The sequence below is a fragment of the Musa acuminata genome, chromosome BXJ3-3 (genome assembly GCF_036884655.1).
Source record: "Musa acuminata AAA Group cultivar baxijiao chromosome BXJ3-3, Cavendish_Baxijiao_AAA, whole genome shotgun sequence".
Classification (NCBI taxonomy): domain Eukaryota; kingdom Viridiplantae; phylum Streptophyta; class Magnoliopsida; order Zingiberales; family Musaceae; genus Musa; species Musa acuminata.
In genome coordinates this window covers 27,019,520-27,047,023 of record NC_088351.1, presented here as the reverse complement: position 1 = coordinate 27,047,023, position 27,504 = coordinate 27,019,520, and the positions used below count along the sequence as shown (strand labels likewise).

The 27,504-nt window shown below is 43.1% G+C and overlaps 4 protein-coding genes across 7 annotated transcripts; 1 reads left to right on the top strand and 3 right to left on the bottom strand.

Annotated features, from left to right (window-relative positions):
- The first annotated feature begins 8,240 nt into the window (after positions 1–8,240).
- Positions 8,241–9,305, top strand: LOC135632840 (cyclic phosphodiesterase-like). The gene is made up of 3 exons (XM_065141658.1): positions 8,241–8,671; positions 8,762–8,816; positions 8,901–9,305. The coding sequence occupies exons 1-3, from the start codon at positions 8,372–8,374 to the stop codon at positions 9,107–9,109; spliced, it is 564 nt and encodes a 187-aa protein (XP_064997730.1). The 5' UTR covers positions 8,241–8,371; the 3' UTR covers positions 9,110–9,305.
- Positions 9,306–9,490: 185 nt separating this feature from the next.
- Positions 9,491–12,238, bottom strand: LOC135583762 (probable NADH kinase). 4 transcript variants are annotated; one of them, XM_065142399.1, is made up of 7 exons: positions 11,952–12,034; positions 11,842–11,891; positions 11,524–11,757; positions 10,773–10,995; positions 10,505–10,585; positions 10,175–10,326; positions 9,491–10,097 (listed from the first exon to the last, which is right to left on the bottom strand). In XM_065142399.1, exons 3-7 carry the CDS (start codon positions 11,571–11,573, stop codon positions 9,731–9,733), a joined length of 873 nt encoding a protein of 290 aa, XP_064998471.1. In that variant the 5' UTR covers positions 11,574–11,757; positions 11,842–11,891; positions 11,952–12,034; the 3' UTR covers positions 9,491–9,730. The 4 variants fall into 4 exon arrangements, with proteins under 4 accessions (XP_064998471.1, XP_064998469.1, XP_018679692.2 ...); XM_065142397.1 differs by lacking the exon at positions 11,524–11,757 and having other exon boundaries at positions 11,952–12,238; XM_018824147.2 differs by lacking the exon at positions 11,842–11,891 and having other exon boundaries at positions 11,952–12,089.
- Positions 12,239–13,278: 1,040 nt separating this feature from the next.
- Positions 13,279–15,859, bottom strand: LOC103978390 (GDSL esterase/lipase At5g45670-like). Its single transcript, XM_009394168.3, has 5 exons — positions 15,421–15,859; positions 14,360–14,484; positions 14,040–14,285; positions 13,708–13,960; positions 13,279–13,636 (listed from the first exon to the last, which is right to left on the bottom strand). The coding sequence occupies exons 1-5, from the start codon at positions 15,671–15,673 to the stop codon at positions 13,413–13,415; spliced, it is 1,101 nt and encodes a 366-aa protein (XP_009392443.2). The 5' UTR covers positions 15,674–15,859; the 3' UTR covers positions 13,279–13,412.
- A 5,877-nt stretch (positions 15,860–21,736) lies between these two features.
- Positions 21,737–23,073, bottom strand: LOC135632799 (uncharacterized). Its single transcript, XM_065141583.1, has 2 exons — positions 22,480–23,073; positions 21,737–22,416 (listed from the first exon to the last, which is right to left on the bottom strand). Exons 1-2 carry the CDS (start codon positions 23,054–23,056, stop codon positions 22,376–22,378), a joined length of 618 nt encoding a protein of 205 aa, XP_064997655.1. The 5' UTR covers positions 23,057–23,073; the 3' UTR covers positions 21,737–22,375.
- Between the last annotated feature and the right edge of the window lie 4,431 nt (positions 23,074–27,504).

The following is a 27,504-nucleotide window of genomic DNA, read 5'->3' as shown; positions in this document are numbered from 1 at the left end:
AGAGCTCGAAACTGAGCTCGGTGGTTGCATCACCTGGCAGAGCTCGAAACTGAGCTCAGGCTGATGCACCTCTCTGCTAGAGCTCGAAGACTGAGCTCGGTGATTACATCACCTGGCAGAGCTCGAGACTGAGCTCAGGCTGATGCACCTCTCTGCCAGAGCTCGAAGACTGAGCTCGGTGGTTGCATCGCCTGGCAGAGCTCGAAACTTGAGCTCTGGCGGTGCTACCTCTTGGCAGAGGAGGTTGCACCGCCCAGTCTAGCTCGAAGACTGAGCTCTGGGCGGTTGCACCTCTCGGCTGGGGCGGTTGCACCTCCCAGCCTCGCAGCCCTGGCGGTTGCACCTCCTGGCTGGGGCGGTTGCACCTCCCAACCTCGCAGGAAGACATAGCCTGGGCGGTGCTACCTCCAACCCTGGCGGTGGCACCTCTTCACTATTCCAGCTCACTTGGTTTGGCTCCAAACTTGGTCCAAACCAGCCCGAACTTGGGCCTAATTGGCCCCTACTTGGGTTATAGGATTAACACCTAATCCTAACCCTAATTAACGTGCTAACTATGAATTTAAAGACATTTTCTAAGCTATTACAAAGTCCGCAAGTCAAGACTTCTTCTAGCGAGCTTCCGGCAAACTTCCGGCGGTCTTCCGATGAACTCTCGGAAACCATTCTGCGGACTCCCGGCAAGCTCCTAGACTTCACGATTTGTTCTTAGCGAGTTCCAACGAGCTTCTTCGGCAAGCTCCGATCTTTCTCGGCGAGCTCCGCGAACTCCCAACGAATCTTCGGACTTCCGTCGAACTCTCGAATTCGCAACAAATCCTTCGCGCTTGACTCCGACACTTTGTTTCGCTTTATGTCTTCATCGTTATCATAGTTAATCCTGCACAATTAAAACAAAACTTCGATCGAGACAATTAATCCTAAGCAATTAACCAAGTTGTCCGGCATGTCATTGGTCCCTCGACGCTTCGTCTGATTCTTCGGCGCATCGTCCTCTCCTGCGGCCTATTGCCCAATCGGCCAGTTGACTCCGCAACTCCGATATCCTTAGCACAATACCCGCTCTTCTTGGCCCGATGCCCGAGTCCACGGCCCGAAGCCTTCTGTCGATACGTCGACCGATCCACCGGCCCGACGTCCAATCTTCTGACATGTTCCTCCGGCACAACATGATTTTCCTGCTTTAATTGTCTCATCCTGATCAAGGCATCCTGCGTCACTCAAAACGCAGATTAAATCATAAACATATATCAAGTAGTTTCATCATCAAAATACGAGATTCAACAATCTCCCCCTTTTTGATGATGACAATCACTTGATGACGGAGTTAAACTTAACTCCCGGAGTTTAAACAAACTCCCCCTATCAATATGCCATATTGATAGAACCTTGAATTCAAACTGAATTCAAGTCATTGCAATATTCATCATGAATACTTGCAACACGTCAACATGAACTTATGCATAAACTTATGCATCACATGTCATGTCATCAACATACTTCTCCCCCTTTGTCATCAACAAAAAGGAGAAGTACTACAATCAAGTGTGTGTGATATTGGTTCAACTCATTGCATGAAAATCATAATATCAAGTTTTATCATCATGCAAGTTTGCTAATATCAAATACCAACATGAAAAATTGCGATGTAGGCTTTTGATATCATAATGCAAACATTTCAAGTGTTTATCAATTATAGCATTTCATCACATGGTAGGATATCAACGCGTAAAATTACGATACAAGTTCTTGATATCTTAACGCATGATGAAAACATGGCATAATACAAGTTTGGCAATCATAGCATCAATTCATATATCTCTTAATGATGCAAGCATTGCAAATATGGCAATCATATCAATTCATATATCTCTTGATGATGCAAGCCTAGCATCAGTGTTCATAGCATCAATTCATATATTTCTCCCCCTTTGTCATCAACAAAACGGAGAACGATATAAGCAAATTTTAAGCATAAGTGCTTGTTGTTATGTATGTGAAATAAATCCTTGCAAGTAAAAACACTTTCATCCATATTCATCAAATCCATTTCTCAAAAAATATTTTTCACATGATGTGTGTATGAGAGATGTATTTGCTAGTCAATTACATATGTCAAAAATCAATGATATGAACTAAACTTGATATGGCATATGCTTGTTAAGTTTGGAAGAGAGTGAACTTGATATGTTAGACTCAAGAGAATCCGAAAATGAAATTTGAGTCTTTCTTCCATTCGAACAAGGTTTTGCTATAGATATTCAATTACAATCATGAAGGTAAAGCATGCTTGTTATCATGGAAGTTTTGTATTCAAGCACATAATTTTCAACATGTAATTGTGTAAAATCATTATGCCAGTCAAGTGATTCAATCATTCAATCAAGAAGGTTCGAAAAATAATTTTAACACGTTCAATCATTAAGACGTATTTTTGCCATTGTTTTTCAAATTCAATCATAAAGATAAGACATACTCATCATCATGATAGTATGATAGCAGGTTTACCATATACAAGCTAGCAAAAAATTTGTACATTTTAAGGCCCGCAAGCTAGCAATTTTGAGATGTTCAAGAAAGCAACTCTTGCTTCTTGATATATGCAAATTTGTCAAGTTTTGCTAGATGTGCAAGTTAGCATTTTTGCCTCTTGAGATAGGCAAGCTAGCAATCAAGTTTTTTCATCTTCTTGACTTGTACAAGCTAGCTATCTCCCCCTTTGTCATTGTCAACAAGGGAAAAACCCTTTACATCAATTTCTAAATCATGACAAAGGTAAGTAATCATTCTTATTTGTGCATCATTATAGTTTCAATGCACAAATTTATTAACATTACATTTCAAAAAATTTATGCATGATACCGAAAAATCAATCATCATCATGAGCATATCAAACATGATATTCAAGCATTCATGATACATCATTTTGGCAGCATGATCATAGATATTCAAACGATGGTATCTAGAATTCATTACATCCTATTATGCATGATCATTAACTCCTCATTTGTATTTCATGCATTATTTCATTTCATCTCATAAGGAATATCAAGAAGAGTTATTGGATGATGAGATAAATATTTTATGAATACACAGAATATCATAAGTGTTTCATGTATTCATATTATCACATGAAGCATATTATCATTTTTAAGATTCATAACATGAATAACGTTATTACTATTTCATCAAAATTAGTTTCGAGATTCACATAATATCATGAAATCATTAATCTCGATAAAATGGGAAAAACATTTTCTTTTTAAGTGATTCTTTTAACACATCATAAAAAAGAAAAACTCATTCATAATTCAAGTGATTTACAAGATATCATAAATGAATTTATCACTTGTATTTCACCAAAATCGAGAACTCTAGAGTTAGAAAAATGATTGAAGCATTTAATCTGATTGAAGAATGATTCATATTTAAAGTGTAGCATTTGTCAAATCTGAAATCATCAAGTATAACTTTAATATTTTCATTGCAACATTAAGCAGGGTTTCATTGAAGATAATTTTGAATGATTCTTATAAATGCCTAAAACTTCTTTAATTTTAATTTATGATTGACTTTATAACAGCATGCTCAAATCTTTATTCTTATGTCAAAACCATACATTATATTTAATAAACAAAGACAATGAAAAATATCAAGCCTTCCGGACAAAAGCCATGTATCGTCATTGAAAAGCAATATGAAAATCATCAAAATATACATTCTTGCTTACATAAGATTAATCTCACTAGGTGTAAAATCATTAGATTTCTATCTTGCATTAACATAAGACATGCAATTTTCATTATCATTTTCAAGATTACAAGCATGATCATATTTTTGCATTTTCATTGTTAAATTATTAAAAATATAATTTTCAACACAATTTAAAGAAAAAGAAAAGTGCATCATGAAAAGCATCATGTAATTTCGAAGTAAATTAGGGGGATTTCGATTACCTCATCATTGTAGGCTGTTAAGGCGTAGTTTGCCGCCTTGCTTTTGTTGACTTTCTCTTCTTCGGAGGAGCTCGATTCATCCCAATTTTTGTTCTTCTTCTTGCGTTTAAAGCAAGTAGTTCCATTTTTTTTGCTTTTTAATTTTTGTTTCATTTTAAGTTCACCATCACTTGAGCTTATGCTCGAGTGGTCTTCAAATGTTCTATGTCCCAAATCCTTCCTGTTCTTTGGAAGGTTGGTTTGTTCATCATTGTCCTCATCACTTGAGTCATCGCTCAAGTGGCATTCATTTGTCCAGAGTTCCAAATCCTTCCTGTTCTTTGGAAGGTGGTTCTCAAGTTCTTCACGTGCATTGCACGTCATTTCATATGTGATCAATGAACCAATTAGTTCTTCAAGTGGAAAATGGTTCAAGTTTTTCGATTCTTGAATAGCAGTTACTTTTGAATCCCAAGTTTTAGAAAGTGAGCGCAAAACTTTGTTAACGAGTTCAAAATCCGAAAAGCGTTTACCAAGTGATTTTAAACCATTGACGACATCCATAAAACGGGTGTACATGTCAACAACGGTTTCGCTTGGTTTCATATGAAAAAGCTCGAAATCAAGCAATAGAATATTAACTTTCGAGTCTTTGACTCTACTAGTTCCCTCGTGCGTGATTTCAAGAGTGCGCCAAATATCGAAAGCCGTTTCACACGTAGAAATCCGATTGAACTCATTTTTGTCCAATGCGCAAAATAAGGCATTCATAGCCTTTGCGTTTAAAGAAAAATTCTTCTTCTCCAAAACCGACCATTCGTTCATCGGTTTGGAGGGAAGTTGAAAACCGTTTTCAATGATATTCCATAAATCCAGATTTAGAGAAATTAAGAAAACTCTCATTCGAGTTTTCCAATAAGTGTAGTCCAATCCGTTAAAGAACGGTGGACGAAAGACCGAACAGCCCTCTTGAAAAGTCATTTCTCTCGGGTGTAAATCCGAAATGAGAAATACCCCGCTCTGATACCAATTGTTAGGATCGAGAGCACTAAGAGGGGGGGGGTGAATTAGTGCAGCGGAAATCTTACAGCGATTAAAAACCAAAAGCTGCGTTCGTTCAAAAACTGTTATGATGCAAAAGCAAATTCTCAGTTTGTATCTAAGTGCAGTTTGCGTCTAAGCGCAGATTGCGTCTAAGCGTAGTTTTGCGTCTAAGCGCAGTTTACGTCTAAACTCAGATTTACGTCTAAACACTATTTTACGTCTAAACGCAGAATTACATCTATACGCAGATTTACGTCTAAACGTTGTTTTACGTCTAAACGCAGATTTACGTCTAAACGCAGATTTACGTCTAAACGCAGATTTACGTCTAAACGCAGTTTTACGTCTAAACGCAGATTTACGTCTAAACTCAAAAACTTGTTTGTATACTCGCAGAAGGCAGTATGCAGTTGGAATCAAGACGTAAATGTGAACTGAGATCTGATGATTGAGCGAGGAAAGCCGATTTACGTCTGAATGCAGTTTTACGTCTAAATGCTGAAACTCGTTCGTAAAATCGTAGAGGACAGATTGCAGTTATCAATAGGATTAAAGTGTAAGTGTAAACTGCAAAGAAGCTCGTTCGTAAAAGCACGGAAAACAGTTCTGCAGAATCAAACGTAAACGTAAACTGTAATGTATGAAAATACGAATTTACGTCTGAATGCAGATTCGGAAGAACAGCACTTAGAACTTGTTCGTGAAAGCGCAGAGAGCAGTAGTAATGAGGGAGGTTTGCAGTAATGATAAAGTGCTCGAAAATAAACGCAAACCAGAGATTTAGAGTGGTTCGGTCAGCCTTGACCTACTCCACTTTTGGCTTCCTCCACCGATGAGGTTGCCGACGTCAACTAGGTGCCTTCCTTCAATGGGCGAAGGCCAAACTTCCCTTTTACAATTTCTCTCCTTTTGACAGGCTCAGGAGACAACCTTTACAGACCTTTCTCTCCTCACTTTACAACTGAAAACTTGAAGAACAGAAGGAGGAGACTTAAAGGCTTTTACAACACTTTTGAGCTTCTTAGAATCACAGAAAAGATCAAGATTTCGGTGTAGGTCTATATCTTTTCAGTGCTGAATGGGTGGGGTATTTATAGGCCCCAACCCAATTCAAAATTCGAGCTCAAAACGATCAAATCGATCAAATCCCAGAATTCTGGGATCAGGCGGTTGCACCTCTTGACTGGAGAGGTGGCACCGCCTGGCAGAGCTCGAAGACTGAGCTCAGGCGATTGCTTCTCTCTGCCAGAGCTCGAAGACTGAGCTCGATGGTTGCATCACCTGGCAGAGCTCGAAGACTGAGCTTGGTGGTTGCATCACCTGGCAGAGCTCGAAACTGAGCTCGGTGGTTGCATCACCTGGCAGAGCTCGAAACTGAGCTCAGGCTGATGCACCTCTCTGCCAGAGCTCGAAGACTGAGCTCGGTAATTGCATCACCTGGCAGAGCTCGAGACTGAGCTCAGGCTGATGCACCTCTCTGCCAGAGCTCGAAGACTGAGCTCGGTGGTTGCATCGCCTGGCAGAGCTCGAAACTTGAGCTCTGGCGGTGCTACCTCTTGGCAGAGGAGGTTGCACCGCCCAGTCTAGCTCGAAGACTGAGCTCTGGGCGGTTGCACCTCTCGGCTGGGGCGGTTGCACCTCCCAGCCTCGCAGCCCTGGCGGTTGCACCTCCTGGCTGGGGCGGTTGCACCTCCCAACCTCGCAGGAAGACATAGCCTGGGCGGTGCTACCTCCAACCCTGGCGGTGGCACCTCTTCACTATTCCAGCTCACTTGGTTTGGCTCCAAACTTGGTCCAAACCAGCCCGAACTTGGGCCTAATTGGCCCCTACTTGGGTTATAGGATTAACACCTAATCCTAACCCTAATTAACGTGCTAACTATGAATTTAAAGACATTTTCTAAGCTATTACAAAGTCCGCAAGTCAAGACTTCTTCTAGCGAGCTTCCGGCAAACTTCCGGCGGTCTTCCGATGAACTCTCGGAAACCATTCTGCGGACTCCCGGCAAGCTCCTAGACTTCACGATTTGTTCTTAGCGAGTTCCAACGAGCTTCTTCGGCAAGCTCCGATCTTTCTCGGCGAGCTCCGCGAACTCCCAACGAATCTTCGGACTTCCGTCGAACTCTCGAATTCGCAACAAATCCTTCGCGCTTGACTCCGACACTTTGTTTCGCTTTATGTCTTCATCGTTATCATAGTTAATCCTGCACAATTAAAACAAAACTTCGATCGAGACAATTAATCCTAAGCAATTAACCAAGTTGTCCGGCATGTCATTGGTCCCTCGACGCTTCGTCTGATTCTTCGGCGCATCGTCCTCTCCTGCGGCCTATTGCCCAATCGGCCAGTTGACTCCGCAACTCCGATATCCTTAGCACAATACCCGCTCTTCTTGGCCCGATGCCCGAGTCCACGGCCCGAAGCCTTCTGTCGATACGTCGACCGATCCACCGGCCCGACGTCCAATCTTCTGACATGTTCCTCCGGCACAACATGATTTTCCTGCTTTAATTGTCTCATCCTGATCAAGGCATCCTGCGTCACTCAAAACGCAGATTAAATCATAAACATATATCAAGTAGTTTCATCATCAAAATACGAGATTCAACAAAGAAGTACTAAAATTGAATATATAAAATACTATTTTAATAATTTTAGAAATAGATAAGAGAATATAATTAAATTTGATGAATAAAAAGTATTTTAAGTTAAAAACTTTAGGTATCATGAATCAATTATTCAATAAGATAAAGAGATCAATGAAGATATTATTTATAAAATAAAAATAAAATCGTTAAAATGTCAAGAGGTGCTATGAGTCTTGTGTGATCAATGAATACCTTTGAAATTAAATAAAATTTTTTACAAAATAATTATAAAATTAATAATATTTTATGAACATAAATATTAGATAATTAAGAAAAAATATAAAAATATATATTAATGTTTAGATGAATTTGTGGAGTTACTAAGAAATATTTAAAAATATTTTTATTTATAAATAATTATATATCGTTAATATGAAAGAAAATCATATCATGACACGAGCGATAGTCAGAAAAGATAAAATAATTAATATTAATAATATAATAAAATAAATACAAATTTTAATAAAAATTAAAATTTTAAATTTAATTAAATATTTAATTTTTGTGAATCTTACGATAAAAGATCCTATCTTAAATAATTGGATTTTTAATTTTGTTGTTGTTGTAGTATATATTGCCAGCAACACGCTCAGTTCACGTGCGCGCAGCTCCGATTTGTGTCATCTTGCTCGCATATCCTTCTCACTGCGATCGATACGGGCTCCACGGATCGTTCCTCCACCCCCGTCGCAGCAGCGGCAGCTTCCGCCTCACTCTCTTCCGCCGGCGTTCACTTTGCGTCGATGGCTGGAGGCCCGACGGCGGTCGCAAAGGGGGTCTACTCGGTGTGGGCGCTCCCGCCGGAGGATGTCCGAGACCGGCTCAAGAGCCTCATGGGCGCCCTACGGTCCGAGTTCGGCGGCCCCAAATTCGAGCCCCACATCACCGTTGTCGGGGCCATCTCCCTCGGCCCCGACGATGCCCTCCGCCGCTTCCGTTCCGCCTGTACCGCGCTCTCCCCGTACCCCGCCCGCGTCTCCGCAGTCTCCCGTGGCGCCTTCTTCTACCAGTGCGTCTTCCTCCTCATCGATCCCAGTCCCGAGGCACGATCCACCCCGAGTCAAAGTACCTCCTTTCTTGAGATTTCCTCCAAGATCTGACTTGATCTCGTTCTATGTTTTGCTCTTGGCAAGGTGGTGGAAACCAGCGCCCTGTCTTGCGGCCACTTCGGATACGAGAACGCGACTCGTACGCTAAAAGCTTTTCCCCCGAAGCTTGCTCTTTTCCTTGATTTCGATATGATTTGGGCTAATCGTGGACTTTGGATCGCAGCATATATGCCCCATCTGAGCCTCTTGTACGGGGACCTGACGGAGGAGGAGAAGGAGAGGGCTCGGCAGAGGGTTGAGGCGTTGGACAAGGAGATCCTCAGCCTCAGCTTCGAGGTCTCGGCGCTCGCCCTCTACAAGACCGACACCGAGGACAAGAGCTTGGAGTCGTGGGAGCAGGTGGAGCTCTGCCACCTCTCCGATGATAAGTAGATCATCTGCTTTCTCTGTAATATGTTGTTATGTCTTGGGACGCTGCTTCTGCCATTTTCCTTCTGCCAAATAAGGCATGCCTCTTGTGCTTGCAAGCTGCTCGATGGTTTGTCACACTTGGATGGCAATTGTCTTTTCAGCCTCATAAAGCAACTCAGTTTCTGGCCTCATAAGGTTACTGTTTTATTGCTGGTGATATCATACTGTGTAATTTATGGTTGATATATTAGCGTAATAAATAACAAGTTGTTATCTGGCATAATAGTATTCTGCGATTTTATAAGAATAATTTTAAATAATGATAACAATTTGTCTATATGAATCTCGTAATTCAAGTAGGTGAACGCTATGTAAATATGTACTGAATACGTCAAAGCCTGATTGACTTCATGCAAAGACACTATTAACATTCTCTTTATACATAAGAGTACAAAAGGTTTGAGTTGAATTTTGATACTAATTCTGATCAGGAAGCAAATTGTACATCAAAGAAATTGACGCAATAATATTGAAAGAAAAAGGAAAAATAAAAGGCTGCTTCAATGGCACCATATTTCCAAGATTAATACCACATCCATTTTCATCAATCAGGCTAGGCGATTAATTACGAGGATAAGTTGTTTATGGATGCTCTTTTTGAGGCAGATAAACTTTCAACATGGGAGCCAATGACGATATTTCAATTGTATCTCCATGCTGAACTGAATGCTTGACATGCGAGCCATCAACATATATGACACCTTCTTGACTATACCATGCGACATGCATCAGCTGATCAGGTTCTAATAATCCATGCATCAATGGAGTGTCGAGGTATCTTGGTGAAACCGGCTCCCTCACCATGTACTGAAGGCCATTACTGGAGATGGGCATGGGATGGCCTCCGGCTGAGAGCATTGCAGCTGTTGATCCTGCTGCCGTAGAAACTCTAAGACCACTTGATCGGCAGTTAACTAAATGTGAACTCGCTTCTCTGCTGCTTTTGATTCTAAATGATAGGGAAAATATTAGTAGAGTGGATGATGTGAAAAATATAAGTATTGTCTTTCTGATGAAGTGTCATACCGAAATGAGAATCGAGAAACTGATGCTGGACAAGGATGTGCAACCAAAACATCATTCAAAGCAAAGGTTGGTAATTGACGATTGTTCAAGTTGATTGATATTCTTGTGAGTTCAGTCGGGTGCTTATGGTTCTCGAGAATTTCATCTAGCACCTGAAAAAGAAACATGAAGTTAAAGAGTAAATGCAAAATGAGAAGAGAACCAAGAATCTTCAAACTTCTCATAGTAAGGACTAGGGAGCAAGCGAGAAGTTGATAATAATGAAAAAGAGAATATTAATAAATTTAACAATAAAGATAAAGAAATCCTTCGAAACCATACAAAGTTTACCTGCTCAAAGTTACCTGCGGTAGCAGCGCAAAGATAGCCAGTGCTTCTTGTTGCATCAAATTCATCACTGAACTTGTTAACCTAAATAAGAGAAATGATACTGCTACCTTAGGGAAAAAAGAATGAAACGATGACTGTCAACAAACATGTAATAAAATGGAACATGAACTGCTTTATATCAGAGAGACCTAACAACTGGCGGAAACAACAAAGATCCAAATCTGTAAGTAGATCCACTCTCACAATGTTATAGGTTTGTTAAGCTGACCTCATCAACTTGCGTGGGGTCCGAATTCACTCCTAAAACTGGAACCGAGTCATCCAAAAAGTGGCTCGCCTGCAAAAGAGTACCATCTCCACCAACAGTGATCACTAGATCTGCACGACGGATTGGATGAGACAAATTGTTCCGTTCTACAGGTTCCCAATCAAGAGGCTTGCGTCGCAAGACGCCCTGGCAAAAATTGATCGTGTCCTTATGCACCCTGCACCTGTCATTGAGATAGTTTAAGATCTGCACAATACCCACATCAAAACTATAATGAGAACAAAGAACAACAGAATAATTGCACGCACATAATAGTAAAACAAGCCACCACCTGCTCAGTACAAAAATCTACCATGAAAAATGGAAATCATCACATTCAAGACAGGATGTAGGTGAGCAGCGAGCACATGGACACTCAGCAACCTTTCACAGAATTTTGAAAGCCTATGATATCCTCCTCACAGCATTTTAGTCTTATTAGCAAAATTTTTACAAAAAATTTAGTTGAAAAGCCTATAATATATATACTTGTGGTGGCCAGTATAGTGCGGGATATCAAAAACCTCCTCTTACGACTAAGTTCATTCATGATTTTACACTGTTTCCGTGAATGCAATCTAGCAGCAAATTGGGCTGCAAAAAAAAGCTAGGGTAGATAGATCTACTCTTTTATGGGAGCAATCTTTTCCCCAGAGTTATCTTTTATATTGCACAATGACTTACAAACTTCTTTTTGGAAAAAGATACATACTTATGGTTGTCGACAGCATAAGACTCTTCAGTTTCTAGTTTCTCCAACATTTTTCTCACCAAAATGGCTGCCCAGTCAGGCTGAATTTTCTGCTCGATCAAGTTCTCGATGGGGAGACCTCCCTAAGATTGCAAACAATTCCAATTGGCCGGTTTATCTTAATGTAAAGCCCTCTTAACAGAACATGTATCATCATCCAAAGGAGCCTTTCCTTCTTCAGTCCAAATGCCTCGGCTGCTAGAAACCAAACAGAAATGAAAAAAAGGAAGAAAATTTCTGGTCCATTTCGTCTCTATATGATCTCCAAACAAAAGCAACCTTTTAGATGGAACCCTCGATAGCATGAGTACCCTATGTCGCAGTGGGATCTGGAAAGGATCGAAGTGTTACAAGCAATGATTTTACAGGTGCAGCGATGGAGAGGTTACCTTCTGGTCTAGCCCACGTAGGGAAGAAGTGGAGGAGGTGGCGGAGGGCGGTTTGGGAATAGCAGGGGGCCTTGGGGGGTAGACGTCGAGAGGCTTGAGCAGCAGCAGGACGCGACGCCTTGCCGACATCTGGGCCGGCTATTGAGATTCGCCGCCGGCAAAAGCCGTGGCGGATCGAGGATAGGGAAGGAGACGAAGCGGAATTGAGGAGAAACTCGGGAGGAATTGAGCGCTTCTCCCTCTCGCTCGGGCTTCCTACACCGTTTGATGGGATTTGTGGCCGCAGAGGCCGCCATTGATCCACAGTCTGGTATAAAAGTGGGTAGGAAAGGTCTAATTATTTATAACGGCTAATAATAATAATAATAATAATAATGTAGGAAGCTATTATTTTTAATGCGTACACTAATTCATATAGCTTTTTATTAATAATGTAGGAAATATGATTTACTTAGTAATATTTAGAGATGAATTTTAAAAAAATATTTAGTTTTGAGAAATTTTTATAGGACATCTTAACTTTTAAGAAAATTTAAAGACCATTCTCTCTTATATAAAAAGATCATTTTAACTTTATCTTGTTGAAGCAGCTTTTGCCTTGCATTGTTGTCCTCACCTCTATGAACTTTATTGGCCCTAACCGAACCTACCCCTGTCGTCCCTCAATATATCTCACCCCTTATAACATAAGTGACCAACTATGATATCCTACCTCCTCTTATTATTCTCACCTATTTGAGTAACAAAGTAACCAACTTTGCCCCATCAAACCCACCCTTACCTTCATGTATCCTGTTGATCCTTGTCAAATTCATCCTTGCACATCTCGTCTTATCATTCTCGCTTGTGACATAGTTAGTCAATGATGATAGCATAGGCTAAGAGGGTTGCAAAAGAGGAAAAATGAAGTTATAGTTAACATCTTGCTCAGAACCGTCATGTGAGAAAGGAAAGAGTGTGAGAAGGCATGACCTATCCCTTTCGCCAATCGTGACCTTAGTGATGACGAACAATGATAGTGGGCGGAGGCAATGGACGAATATAATATCATCATTAAAAAAATAAAACTTTGTGAAAATTTTTGAAAGTTGAGATGCTAATTGAGAATTTTTAAAAAATACAAACTCTTTTTTAAGAATTTACTCAATATTTTTTCTATTTTCTAATATTTATATAATCATATTTTCGTTTAGTACTTTTTTTCATTTAATATGTGGACAAGTATTTCGCAATGATTCATATATTCTTTTTATACCATTCATATATCGTGGAGTTTGGCCCTTTGATCCAGTGATCTAACTTGCATGCGTCAACGGTAGAACAGCGGTGAAGGGTAAACGAGTCTTATCTGATTCCTCGATCAAAAGATAATGATTAAGGAACCTTCTTTAAAGTAAACAACGACAAAGGACAGTTTAGTAGGAGAAAGATCACTCATGCGTCAACCCTAATGGGAGGACATCAGATACGTGCTAGGGTTCGGATGTCCATGGGGTAGACATCAGACGAAGATTGAGCACTGTAAGACCTCTTGCCGACGATGATGTTTGCAGCTTCTGATGGATGGAAGGCATCCCAGAAGAGGTACCTGTTCCTGTCCGGGCATGGAGCTTGGTAGGGCAAGCATGTGATCTGGCCATTGTTCCTTCCCACTCCACAGCACCCCCTGTTGGTAACCCTAAGACCTGCAACCCAAGAATCACAACGTCTTCTTCCACAGATCATTCATGCATAGAAGATGAAGTAGGAAAGGTACCGTAAGCTGCAGAATGCTTCAAGATGTCATCGAAGATCCCATAACCATTGATGTAGGTGAAGTGTGCACCGTCCAAGGTGTTGAACTCATCCACCAGTCTCATCAGCTTCGAGTTGAAGATTCGAATGGCGCTGTCGATCTCCTCGACGCAGGTGATGCCATTAGGGCTTCGCTGCGCAAGCTCGTTAGGGCTGCACCCCACCCGACCCACTCCTATCAACGCCACCTTCCTCGCCCCGTAGTTGTACAGTACCTGAATCACAGATGAACGAGCTACTGACGACGCTGCTGCATGCTACGGCAAGCAGAAACGAAAGGAACACGAAACCGACCTTTAGCTGCCGAGCGTACTGTGCGATGAGGTCGTCGGCGTATTCCTCCGGGGTGTACTGTTGCCCGGTCGGGTAGAACGCCGGCATGAAGTAGTTGTTGAGGTAGTCATTGCTGCCCATGCCGACGGAGAAGATGCACTTTCTAAGGTAGTTCGCTGCAGTGTCTTCGTCGCCCAGGATGTTGACCATCTGCTGCACGGCTTGCTGGTAGTTCTGCAACTGGCCGCTGAAAGGAGTTCTCCCACCCTGCAACCCCAAACTCGCTCAGAATCGCTAGCTCTGGATCGGGAAGCAAGTGTTCAGGTTCAGAGATGACGAACCAGTTGCCGCCCGGTTTCCTCCCGTATTCCAGCAGCCGCAGACGCGAAGTTGACGCCGGAGAGCAGTGCTTGCCCTCTTGTGTTTGCGTAGGGTGGGATGAAGTCCTCGAAACCTAACAGTGAAGCTGCACAAAGTCACAGATTTAAGCACCCAACAATCTCATGCTCTAATTCAAGACCAACTTAGAATCATCAAACATGAAAATAGAAAATCCAGGTGGATAAGATCAGCAGAGGGCCATGTGAAAGTAGTAGTAATTATTCATGGTGTAAGTGTTTGGAGACCAACCTACTCTTGCCCACAGGGAAGCCTCATGTGAAAGCAATAAATGGACCTGGAAGAACCCTACCAAATCACAGAGTTAATCGGAGAGAGGCAATCAAAGCGGTGCAGAGCCATGCAGCGGAGGGGGGGGTTTGTTGGGGGTGGGAGGACGTCGATCGATTACTTTCCAACATTTATTTCCCAAGTCCTATGGTAGATGTCGATCTGTGCCTACCATTTATTTCTCGGCACTGTGGTCAGTTAAAGCATGTGCTTGTGGGCCGCCACCAGATGCAGAGGAAGAAGACGACCTACTATAAATTTGATTCGTTGATGTCTCGTGAGCATCATCCTTGATGAATAATATGACGGATCGAACGCAAAAAACAGAAAAGCTTTGCTAAATGGAAAGGCGTGATTAGTGTGATCCAGTGCGGTGAGCTGCCTGAAGGAAAGTAAGATGTGGTGGTCCAATGCACAAGACTCTCGTCAACATCAAACTTGAGGAGGGAGATCTAAGATGCACCCTATGAGATCTTATCTCTGAGAAAAGAGAGATCGAGACTGCAATGAGACAAGAACAATTCTACCTTCTCCTGCAACTAAGTAGGAAGCAAAATTTGTTGCAAGAGAAACCAAAAGAGGAAAAGACGAAGTACATGCTACTAAATCGCCATTTGAGCGAAAAGGAATCTATCAGTGTGGCAGACACTGCAAGTCGGCAAGTTGTATGATTGATTATTAGCAAGCAAGAAGAAATGAGAAGGCATAATAGTCATGGCAGGAATCGGCACACCAATTGCGTCCACGGTGGTCAAGCCATTGCTGAACCTTCCGCTGGGGCCGCCGGGGAAATCGATGCCGTAGGGCGGGTAGTTCGCCACCGCCAACGACGCCATGTTGTTGTTGTTGCCATTGTCGACAAGGGAGTCTCCGAAGATGAAGTAGCATGGGACTTGCGGCGCCGGCCGAACTGATCCGAATGCGGAGAACAGCAGCAGCAGCCAACATGTCACCGGCACCGCCTGCCGGAGCTCAACGCGAGCCATCGAGAAGGAGTGGAGTAGATATGCGGGTGTCTGATGAGAGGAGGAAGGGGAGAAGCCAGAAGAAGAACATATGGGTGCGTTTATAGGGGACGGAGAGTAGGATGGATTATGTGATTAGGGTTGGTTGATAGCATTAACGCGGAGGACATGGAGCAGCAGCCATGCATCTTCCACTTCTCAGGTCCCTTCCATGGCCACGACTGACCAAATGTGGATGGAGAAGAAATTACCCTTCAGCTAAGATGTGCTTTCACCAACTCACTTCTGGGAAGGTACAACGCGGCCAATTAAATTGCAGGGTCCCATGGTAGATATAGAGGAGCATGTCCATGGTTGAATTAATGGACCGATAAGATGCTTCTTCTTCGATGTTTAGGTCGAATGTATTCAAAGTGGGAAGAAGTATGACAGAGAATATCATACATAGATATCCAACATCATCACAGCTCAAAAACATAAGCTCACCGGCATAAACCTACTTTATAATGCATGTAACGATAGCAGATAATATTTTTTTAACTATATGAGCTATTTTAATAAAGCTTCTTCAATAAATATTCTTTCCATTATGGTTTCAGAGTCGTTTACCTAGAGGAAGCTCTCTTTTCGCTGTCGACTTATCACTTTCGCTTCTCCACCTCCGGCGACAAAAGAAAATGCTTCCTACTACTACTTTTCCATCGTTAGGTCATCGGTACGACAAATCTTTCCTCCTCGACGAATGACAACTATCATCGGTAGCGTCTCTAGTGCTGTGCTCACCAGCACTGCTCCACTTAAGAAAAATCCTCTATTTTGTTAAGAAAAATTCTCCTCTACACCTCTATTGCAGTTGCTACAGTATTGCTGTCGCAACTGTAGCAACAACAACAATAGCATTAGCGATATGCTCTTGTCCTATCCTTGATAGGAGCACCAACATACTTTGTTGAAAACTCCTCTATTCTGTTAAGGAAAATCATCTGTTAAGAAAAATCTTTCTATTCTATTAAAGAAAAATTTCTTCAATAAATTTTCTTTAATGATTGTTCTTTATCGATTTTCGATTGGTTATTGATTCTTCAATGTTCCTTTTTCTTATTTGCTCGATTGTGATGATGCATCTCGGATCAATGATCACATCTTTGAAGGTGATGTCCATTGATTTGTCCCGTGGCACCTATCCAAATTGAGTGAGCAATAAAGTTCTCCTTCTTCCTATAGTTAAAGGCATGTCTGTTCTTGTACAGAAGAAAACGACAACACTTGGTGGCCCATCGAATTAAAGAAGCGCGACTTTTAAAGCAGCAGATCCGTCGGCGGATAGACGGTGGTCCGCAGGCTGATTGATAGACTCGGGATGTCGGCGTGAAAATTCAGGAATTACGTGGACGGCTGTAATCAAGCTTATCATATAGTGTTGGATAATTCCAGTAATAACACTTTGCGATCCCAAATCTGAATCCGATTCGAGCCAGTTGGGGACTGACCCACATGCATGCCTCCATGAAGACATCCAATAATGACAACGGGTCGGGTTTGTAACATCGGATTAAATCTTTAAGATTGTGATGGATCATGATTTCAAATCTTGTATGTACTTACAGCTCAAAGATAAGATGGCATGCCTGCATCTAATATTATTCCACCTAAGATATCTGGTACCAAATCGGATAGCCAACCCACCGCGACTTCTGCCACTTCCGGTGCCTACACGTAATAGCTCAAGAGGACAAATCTTTATGATGCCACCTACCCCGTCATCAATATCTCCTGTACTTAAATATTATTGACATCATAAGTTTTTTTATTTTAAAAATATATATTAAAATTTTATAATTTTAAAAATAAAATGAATAATCTTATTTATCCTAATATTAAAAAAATATAATTTTAATATCCTCTCATTTTTAATAATTTTAGTGATAAAAAATAATTTTAACATCTCACAAACTAAAGGAATATTAAAATTATCTTTTTCTCATATTTTTTGATATATTATATTTTATATTAATATAATTGATGATGTTAAAGCAAATAAGATTATTTATTTTATTTTTAAAATCTTATGAATCGTTAAATATGTTATAAATATGATATATTATTTTATTTTATAAATATTAATATAATATTAATAGGATACAAGAAGAAGGGATTGTTATGCATCGTTATGCCTTCACCTAGGGGTTACTAAGGATTGGTCTTATCTCAAATGGGTGAGAGAGCGAGGTCAGGTTGGGAGTTGACTCCAAGGTGGGGATGAGTTGCACTCGATCTTTGCGGGAAAAATCGTGGATCGATATTGTTAGGATCAAGTTAGTACTAAGAGGGTGGGGGGGGGGGTGAATTAGTGCGTATGTAAAAATTACTTCGATTAAAAAATCTTCGTACGATAAAATCATTTCGATAATGTTTAACTTTGAACACGTAAGAGTGTGCGGTTAAAGTAATGAGAAAGTAAAACAGTTTATAATAAACATAAATAGTAAAACAGAAATATAAATTGATTTATAGTGGTTCGATTGTTGTGACCTACGTTTACTCCCGATTCCTCTTCTATCGAGGTCATCAACATCCACTAATGATTTCCTTCAATGGGTGAAGACTAACTACTTTTTTACACTCTTTCTCTTTTATACGGGTTCAGTAGACAATCCTTACAAGCCTCACACCTTTTTTGAATTATCTCAAAACTAAAAAGCAAGGAGGAGGACTTTAACAATTTTATAACCCAGAATAACAACCCCTTTCTGATCTAATTCGTGTTTTTCCATACAGGAATAGCTGGGGTATTTATAGATCCCAAATGACTTAAAAAATGGAGCCAAAAAAGGTCTCATCCTAGGTTTTTTGGGTTCTGGCGGTACCATCGTCTACAGCACTAACACTGGGCGGTATAACTGCCCAGTCTAACGGTACCCCCGCTTGACATATTTTGGAAGACTATCTTTGAGCGGTACCACTGCCTGATATTGGGCAATACTACTGCTTGATATAGCCTTGAAGATTGTGTCTTGGAGACTGAGCCATTGGCGGTGCCACTGCTTGAGCCAACTTTTGGGTTACTGAATGAGCCTTTCTCTTGGCCCAAAATAGTCCTAATTCGGGTCTAATTGAGTTGACCTAATTATATTCTAAGCTAACCTAATTATGACCTAAACTAACTCGATATAGACAAATTATTACAAAGCACAAATCATCTATTGTCTGACATGTTATTAGTTCTTCCGACGCTTCGTCCGATCCTTCAACGCATCATCCTCTCCTTCGGCGTATTGTCCAATCGGCATGTTGACACCCGCAACTTTCGATCTCCTCGGCGCAATATCCGATCCTTCAGCCTGATGCCCGAACTCACGGCACGAAGCCTTCTGTCGACATGTCGACCGATCCTTCGGCCCGATGTCTAATCTCCTGACATGTTCAACTCCGGCCCAACATTCGATTCCTCCAGCTTTAATTAATTTATCTTTTTTTATCGAAGTTAGTCCTGCGTCACTTAAACGTACATTAGATTATAACTTTATCAATTGGTTTCATCATCAAAATTCGAGATTTAATAATCTCCTCCATTTTGACGATGACAACCAATTGATGACAGAGTTAAGCTTAACTCCCCCTATCAATATGTCACATTGATAGAATTTTTAAATTCAAAAAATCATGCAATGTTTCAAAATATAAAAATACACCATACCATATGATTCAAATTATCATCATTACTTCTCCCCCTTTGTCATCAACAAAAAGAAAAAGTGCATATAGCAAGTTTTTGAGATATACAAATTTTACAACATACAAGTTAACAACAATTTTGAGTTGTGCAAGTTTGTAGATTTAGTTTTTTTTTTTTTTTTGAGATAGCAAGCTAGCAATTCTTGGTGATGTTCAAGATAGCAAGTTCTTTCTTCTCTTTTGAGAAGTGCAAGCTAGCAATTTTTGCTATTTTTGAAATGTGCAAGCAAACAAGTTGTTTGCTTCCATTTGAAATGTGCAAGCTAGCAATTTTTCTCTCCCTTTGTCATTATAAAAAAAAGGGAAGAATATAATATTATAATTCTTTTCTCTTTACATCAATTTTTAAATCATGACAAAGATAAAGTATCAATCTTGTTTCAATATGACATATTGAAATAAGGTATCATTTCAGAAAATGATAGTTGTTGACTTTCACATCATTTCATCAAAAAATCACAAGTATTATATACATCATTTCAAATCATAAATATTTCAAATCATGATAGTATCAAAATGTCAAAATACATGACATTCTACCGTGCATGATCATAATTTCTCATTTATATGCATCAACATACTATCATGAGTATTTCATGCATAATTTCATATCATCACATGAAGAATATCAAGAAAAATTAATTAGGTGATAAGATATATACTTTATGAATACAAGGGAGTCATAAACCAAATTTCAAATTATGAATATCAAAAAATTAAGAAAAAAATATGATTCTTTTTGGATGACTCAAATAGCGAAAATAAGAATCATAGTAAATGATCTTGATTCATAAAAAAATTCTCATGTTATAATTTCAAGAATTTACAAGAAAAATCATGATTTATTTAAATAATTCTTCTTTTTAGTAAATAGCAAAAAGAACCATGGGAGTTCAAAAACAAGATATTGATTTATAGAAAGATCTCAAGTATCAAATATCGAGAAATCAAGATCATGATTTGGATAAAAAATAAATCTCAATCCATAAAACTTTCTTGTATGAAATACCAAGTTATCATCATTATCACTCTGGGCATGATACCAAATCAATAAATTTTCAAATTATCATTACTTTGGTATACATGATATCAAAATATGGTTTCAAGTCTTCAACGTGTAATATGTCCAATTTCAAACCATTATCAAGGTTATAGTTTATTTGCATAAGTCTCTTCTTTAGTAAAGGAATTATTAAAGATAGAAATTTTTTTGATTCTCATAAAGATAGCTAAAGTAGAGAAATCAAAAGAAAGATCATGATTCGGTTGGAAAATTTTCATTCAAATTTAATTTGTCAACTCTAAACTTATCATCAAAATTAATTTTTTTAATTAAATTTTTATTTAAAATAGAGATCCACTAATCTAAGAGGCTTGGGTAATTGGATGCAGATCCATACCCAATAGGGGAGGATCCATTAAGGTTTGATAGGGGACTTCTATAAATAGGAGGGATTCAGAGCCTCATAGGCTAGAGCTTTTGCTTACCTCTCCTATTCTTCTCCCCCTCTCCACCTCAGAGCAGGCCTGGAGTTTTGTGGAGTGTCGTTGTAGCCCTGTTGTGTGGATCACCGCTAAAGAGGAGGACGCTTGACCTCCTTCACCCTCTCCCAGAGATCTGCAAGGAAATAGGGATATATAATCTCCCTAGGTAACACAATCTATTCTATATGCAGTTTGTTTTGCGGATTTTTGTGCACTAATCTTCACACTTCGACGAACATCTTTTTGGAAAATTGGGGATTTTGTTTTCTTTTTCTTCCGCTGTGCATGTGATGTTGCCCAAAGATTTCCTAACAAAAACCGCCTCGGGGGAGTTCCCGTTCAGCTTGTCGTTCAGAACCGATGCAGTCCTTTCGCCCGAGATGGTATTCCCGACCTTACGCACTGCCAACTATAAGCGAGGGCACTCTGAGGAGGGACTATGGGCTAACCTGGATCTCCTTGAGGAGAGAAGAGTCAGGGCATACCTACGTGCCCTGGCATACAAGAAGGCGACCTCTCAGATATACAACCGAAGGGTCCGTCCGCGGTCGATCCAGGTCAGAGACCTCGTCCTCTAAAGAGCAGAAGTAAGTAACCCGACCCGAGCAAGGGGAAAACTTGCACCCAACTAGGAAGGCCTCTATCGAGTCTATGACATCGTATGAGAAGGAACCTATTGACTCGAAACTATGGAGGGAAGTCCCCTGCCGAGAACATGGAATGCCACGAACCTAAAGAAATTTTACCCGTAAGGAGGGGGGGGGGGGGGGGGGAGCAGAGGGGGGGCGTTGGTCAGGGCATAGGAAAGATGCGGGAGCTTACGCATCCATGGCCAGGGAGTAGAGCAAGCCAGAATTCTAAAATGAAAGTGCTTCTCGATTATAAAGGTGGTACATATAGCGGTCGGGCGATATGGGCCCAAGCCCGACTAGACAAAAAAAAAAAAGGAAGGAAAACAAAACTCAAAAGGTGAGGGGGTGCACCCCCTAGCTCGGGGGAGGAGTCGTCTGCCTGTCGTCGAAGGGGACGTTCGTCGGCATGTCGACGTCCTGGTCCATTGGGTCATCAACAAACGGGTCTGACTCCAGGTCCAGGTCCAGGTCCGGGTACTTCGCCCGGAAACGAGCATAGGCCACTCGATACCCGTACTTATACGTGACCCGACCCGACCTCACTAGGCCACGTTCGAACCTGGTGACCGCCTCCTCGACCCTTCTAGGCAACCCTAGCCGCTCCTCCTCGAGTGCCTCCTCGGTAGCCCGGGCTATCGCCTTGGCGGCCTCGACGTCTTGGGAGAGGGGCAGTAGCTCGTCATCCAATGAGTGGATGTGCGACCGGCTTTCTTCTAGCTCAGTCTTCAAACGAGCGACCTCCTCCTCTAACGCCATGGCACGCTCTTCTGTCGTGGCAACTGCCTCCAGACCCCCCTTGGCTTACAACTCCAAGTTCACCTTTCGGAGGGCATCGTCGAGCTCCATCTGACGCCCAATCGCTCGCCCAGCGTCAAGGACCCGGTCGATCAGCGCCATTCCATAGTGCAAGCTCTACATGAGAATCATTGTCAACATCCACAAAGGAAAGAATCGGCGAGAAGGAGAGGCCATCACTTATCCAGATGAGCGACTTGGCCACCCGCTCTACCAACACCTCCGAGTCGGAGCAGTACAGGTCCTTGGCAAGTGAGGGGTGCAGCACCCCTCGGACGAACTCCTGGGCGATTTCCCCATCGCCCCAGGGGCAGCTGTTGGCCTTCAGAGTCGACCACCGGGCAGTATAGGGGGCTCCCGGCTCCCCGATCGGAAGATCGGCCATAAGTTGGGCTTGGAACTGCCCATCCTCGGGCCAGGAGAAGATGCAGCATAGTTCCCACACCGATAGGGGGCATGCCGGGCCCCTCCTGGAAGGGTCGCTACCGGACGACCCGGCCGACCCCTTCCCCTTCTTACTCGCCAAGCCCTCCCCCTGGGTAGGGACCCCGGGCGATGCCAGGGAGGCACTTGAGCGAGTGGCTCGACTTGCTGGCGTCTTTCGAATCGCCATCTTCATTCTCTTGGTAGGGCACTCTGATGCCGATGATGCCGACGCCCTCTTCGGCGTACCCTCCAACGGGACAATCCCGCCTTCGGAGCCCTCCCCATCCCAAGATGGGGGCTTGACGGCCCTGGTGCTGGCCGATTTCTTCATTGATCATAGGTCCACCATTTCTGCAAGAATAGATAGTGGTTAGACGACATGGGATGAATGAATGAGCCATTTATACGAATGGCCATACCCCCGGTGGTGGGGCTCAGCTCAGCTCCAACCATCCACTTCTCGGTCATCTCTTTTATTACCCGAGAAGAGGACAAGATACCCAAGTGGAAGCAAGCCAGAAACAGAGGTCGGGACAATACAATCCCAACCCCCCGACACTCTCAGATGAAAGCCACCAAGTAGCGCCAAGAGTTGGGCGACACCTGGGATGGGGAAATCCCCCAGAAGTGAAGGCAATCCCTAATGACGGGGTGCATTGGAAACCGGAGACCGGCTTCACGTGCCCTCACAGTCAGCCCGAACCCGTCAGGGAACCAGTCATACGATCGCTGCCCCGGATGAGGAGCATGTAGGCTATAACACTCCAGGATGTGGCAGTGATCCTGGAGCACTCTCAACAAGTCTTCGGTCACCATCGAGTCCACATCATGCCAAGACTTGAGGGCCTCAACCTCAACTGAACCCCTCGAGGCCTCGGTAGAGGCGCTACCCGAGGACATGCTCACTACCTCATCCCGGGAGCTTGCAGGAGGAGAGGAAGAAGGCGAGGGAGAAGGAGTGGGAGAAGGGGATGAAAACGAAGATGAAGATGAAGACGGAGACGGAGACATCCCAACCTCGGAGTTGCATGAAAGAAGCCCGGTTGCCGGGGAGAGGGATTGAAGCAACGAAGACGACAGAGTTATGAGGAGGGAACCGAGACACAAAACGAAAGGCTGATCACAAGAGTGATGATAATCACCCTGGATGGGGATTTTAAAATGGGCGTGACCCATGGCAAGGCGGTGATTAGGGCTTCTCGAGGAGAGCAACAGTCGCGACATTTAAGACCTATCATAACTCCTCGGATCCGCCAGATTCACCCGCCTCGGCTCCCCGCCAGAGGCGTCCCATCACTTGAGACCCCTCGTTGAGTGTCGTTCAAAATGAAGTCTCCCGCTGGGCCCCATGATGCTTCGCCTGGCCCGCCACGTGCCACGACAGTGTTTAGGTATGGCTCACCACCCATGCTCGATCCTTCCCTGGGTCGTTCTAGATCACTCCCGACTAGCGACTTGTTAGCAACCCAAGCTCGATCCTTCCCCGGGATGCTCGTGATTGTTAGGATCGAGAGCACTAAGAAGGTGGGGGGGGGTGAATTAGTGTAGCGGAAATCTTTCAGCGATTAAAAATGAAAGCTGCGTTCGTTTGATAAAACTATTTTGATGCAAAAGCCGATTCTAAGAATACTTATGATTAAGTGGAGTTTACGTCTAAACACAGTTTGCGTCTAAGCGCAGTTTACACAGTTTGCGTCTAAATGTAGTTTGCGTCTAAATGCAGATTGCGTCTAAGCGCAGTTTGCGTCTAAGCGCAGTTTGCGTCTAAGATCAGATTGCGTCTAAGCGTAGTGCAGTTTACGTCTAAACGCAGTTTTACGTCTAAACAGTTTTACGTCTAAACGTAGTTTTACGTCTAAACGCAGTTTGCGTCTAAACGTAGTTTTACGTCTAAATGTAGTTTTGCGTTTAAAAGTATTTTACGTCTAAAACACAGTTTTACGTCTAAACACAGTTTGCACAGTTTACGTCTAAACACAGTTTTAAAGGGATCTGAACTTAGAAACTTCGTTCGTAAAAGCGCAGAAGACAGTTTTGCAGAATCAAAACGTAAACGTAAACTGTAATGTATGAAAACACCGATTTACGTCTGAATACAGATTCGGAAAGATCAGCACTTAGAAACTTGTTCGTAAAAGCGCAGAAGACAGTTTTGTAGAATCAAAACGTAAACGTAAACTGTAATGTATGAAAACACCGATTTACGTCTGAATGCAGATTCGGAAAGATCTGCACTTAGAAACTTGTTCGTAAAGGCGTAGAGAGCAGTAGCTATGTAGGAGGTTTGCAGTAATGATAAAGTGCTAAAAAATAAACGCAAACCAGAGATTTAGAGTGGTTCGGTCAGTCTTGACCTACTCCACTTTTGGCTTCCTCCACCGACGAGGTCACCGACGTCAACTAGAGGCCTTCCTTCAATAGGCGAAGGCCAACTGCCCTTTTACAGATTCACTCCTTTTGATGGGCTCAGGAGACAACCCTTACAGGACCTTTCTCTCCTCTCTTTACAACTCAAAACTTGAAGAACAGAAAGAGGAGAACTTTCGGACTTTACACAAATTTGAGCTCTTAGAATCACAGAAAAGATCAAGAATTTGGTGTAGGTCTGTATCTTTTCAGTGCTGAATGGGTGGGGTATTTATAGGCCCCAACCCAATTCAAATTTGGAGCTCAAAACGATCAAATCCTGGAATTCCGGGATCAGGCGGTTGCACCTCCTGACTGGAGCGGTTGCACCGCCTGGCAGAGCTCGAAGACTGAGCCCAAGCGGTTGCACCTCTCTGTCAGGGGCGGTTGCACCGCCTGAGTCTGGCTCGGAGACTGAGCCCCAAGCGGTGCCACCTCTTGACTGAGGCGGTTGCACCTCTTTGCCAGAGCTCGAAGACCGAGCTCAGGCGATGCCACCTCTCTGTCAGGGAGGTTGCACCGCCCAGTCTAGCTCGAAGACTGAGCTCAGGCGGTGCCACCTCCTGGCTGGGGCGGTTGCACCGCCCAGCTTCGCTGGGAGATCCTCTCCTGGGCGGTGCCACCTCCAACCCTGGCGGTGCCACCTCTTTCACTATTTCAGCTCACTTGGTTTGTCTCCAAACTTAGTCCAAACTAGTCCAAACTTGGGCCTAATTGGCCCCTACTTGGGTTATAGGATTAACACCTAATCCTAACCCTAATTAACGTGCTAACTATGATTTTAAAGATATTTTCTAAGCTATTACAAAGTCCGCAAGTCAAGACTTCTTCTGGCGAGCTTTCGGCAAACTTCCGGCGGTCTTCCGATGAACTCTCGGAAACCATTCTGCGGACTCCCGGTAAGCTCCTAGACTTCACGATTTGATCTTAGCGAGTTCCAACGAGCTTCTTCGGCAAGCTCCGATCTTTCTCGGTGAGCTACCTGAACTTCCAACGAACCTTCCGGTGAGCTTCCGAAAATCCTTCGGCAAGCTACCAACTCATTCTCGGCTAGTTCCAGTAGCATTCCCGATGAACCTTCGGACTTCCGTCGAACTCTCGAACTTGCAACAAATCCTTCGCGCTTGACTCCGACACTTTGTTTCGCTTTATGTCTTCATCGTTATTATAGTTAATCCTGCACAATTAAAGCAAAACTTCGATCGAGACAATTAATCCTAAGCAATTAACCAAGTTGTCCGGCATGTCATTGGTCCCTCGACGCTTCGTCTGATTCTTCGGCGCATCGTCCTCTCCTGCGGCCTGTTGCCCAATCGGTCAGTTGACTCCGCAACTCCGATATCCTTGGCACAATAACCGCTCTTCTTGGCCTGATGCCCGAGTCCACTACCCGGAGCCTTCTGTCGATACGTCGATCGATCTACCAGCCCGACGTCCAATCTTCTGACATGTTCCTCCGGCACAACATGATTTTCCTGCTTTAATTGTCTCATCCTGATCGAAGCATCCTGCATCACTCAAAACACAGATTAAATCATAAACATATATCAAGTAGTTTCATCATCAAAATATGAGATTCAACAGTGATCGCTCCCGACTTGTGACCCGTCAGCACCCCAAGCTCGATCCTTCCCCGGGACGCTCTAGATCGCTCTCGACTAGTGACCCGTCAGCACGCCAAGCTTGATCCTTCCCCGGGTCGCTCCAGATCGCTCCCGACTGGCGACCCGTCAGCACCCAAGCTCGATCCTTCCTCGGGACACTCCAGATCGCTCCCGACTGGCGATCCGTTAGCAACCCAAGCTCAATCCTTCCCCGGGACGCTCCAGATCACTCCTGACTGGTGACCCGTCAGCACCCCAAGCTCGATCCTTCCCCGGGTCACTCCATATCACTCCCGATTGGTGACCCATCAGCACCCCAAGCTCGATCCTTCCCCGGGTCATTCTAGATCGCTCCCGACTGGCGACCCATCAGCAACCCAAGCTCGATCCTTCCCCGGGATGCTCCAAATCGCTCCCGACTAGCGACCCGTCAACAACCCAAGCTCGATCCTTCCCCGGGACACTCTAGATCGCTCCCGACTGGCGACCCGTCAGCACCCCAAGCTCGATCCTTCCCTGGGACACTCCAGATTACTCTCGACTAGCGATCCGTCAGCACCCCAAGCTCGATCCTTCCTCGGGTCGCTCCAGATCGCTCCCGACTAGTGACCCGTCAGCACCCCAAGCTCGATCCTTCCCCGGGTCGCTCTAGATCGCTCCCAACTGGGGACCCGTTAGCACCCAAGCTCGATCCTTCCACAGGTCGCCCAATATCGCTCCCAATTGGGGACCCGTCAGTAACCCCTGCTTGATTCCTGCCCGGGTCACT

Coding starts and splice junctions, on each gene's coding strand:
- LOC135632840 (XM_065141658.1), top strand. CDS start 8,372: ATGGCTGGAGGCCCGACGGCGGTCGCAAAGGGGGTCTACTCGGTGTGG. Junction 8,672..8,761: donor TCATCGATCCCAGTCCCGAG/GCACGATCCACC, acceptor GCTCTTGGCAAG/GTGGTGGAAACCAGCGCCCT. Junction 8,817..8,900: donor CGGATACGAGAACGCGACTC/GTACGCTAAAAG, acceptor TTTGGATCGCAG/CATATATGCCCCATCTGAGC.
- LOC135583762 (XM_065142397.1), bottom strand. CDS start 12,080: ATGTCGGCAAGGCGTCGCGTCCTGCTGCTGCTCAAGCCTCTCGACGTC. Junction 10,996..11,841: donor TCGAGGGTTCCATCTAAAAG/GTTGCTTTTGTT, acceptor TCTCAATGACAG/GTGCAGGGTGCATAAGGACA. Junction 10,098..10,174: donor GTTTCTCGATTCTCATTTCG/GTATGACACTTC, acceptor CCTATCATTTAG/AATCAAAAGCAGCAGAGAAG.
- LOC103978390 (XM_009394168.3), bottom strand. CDS start 15,673: ATGGCTCGCGTTGAGCTCCGGCAGGCGGTGCCGGTGACATGTTGGCTG. Junction 13,961..14,039: donor AGTACGCTCGGCAGCTAAAG/GTCGGTTTCGTG, acceptor TCTGTGATTCAG/GTACTGTACAACTACGGGGC. Junction 13,637..13,707: donor GAAGCATTCTGCAGCTTACG/GTACCTTTCCTA, acceptor CTTGGGTTGCAG/GTCTTAGGGTTACCAACAGG.
- LOC135632799 (XM_065141583.1), bottom strand. CDS start 23,056: ATGAAGAAATCGGCCAGCACCAGGGCCGTCAAGCCCCCATCTTGGGAT. Junction 22,417..22,479: donor CAAGTCGCTCATCTGGATAA/GTGATGGCCTCT, acceptor ATTCTCATGTAG/AGCTTGCACTATGGAATGGC.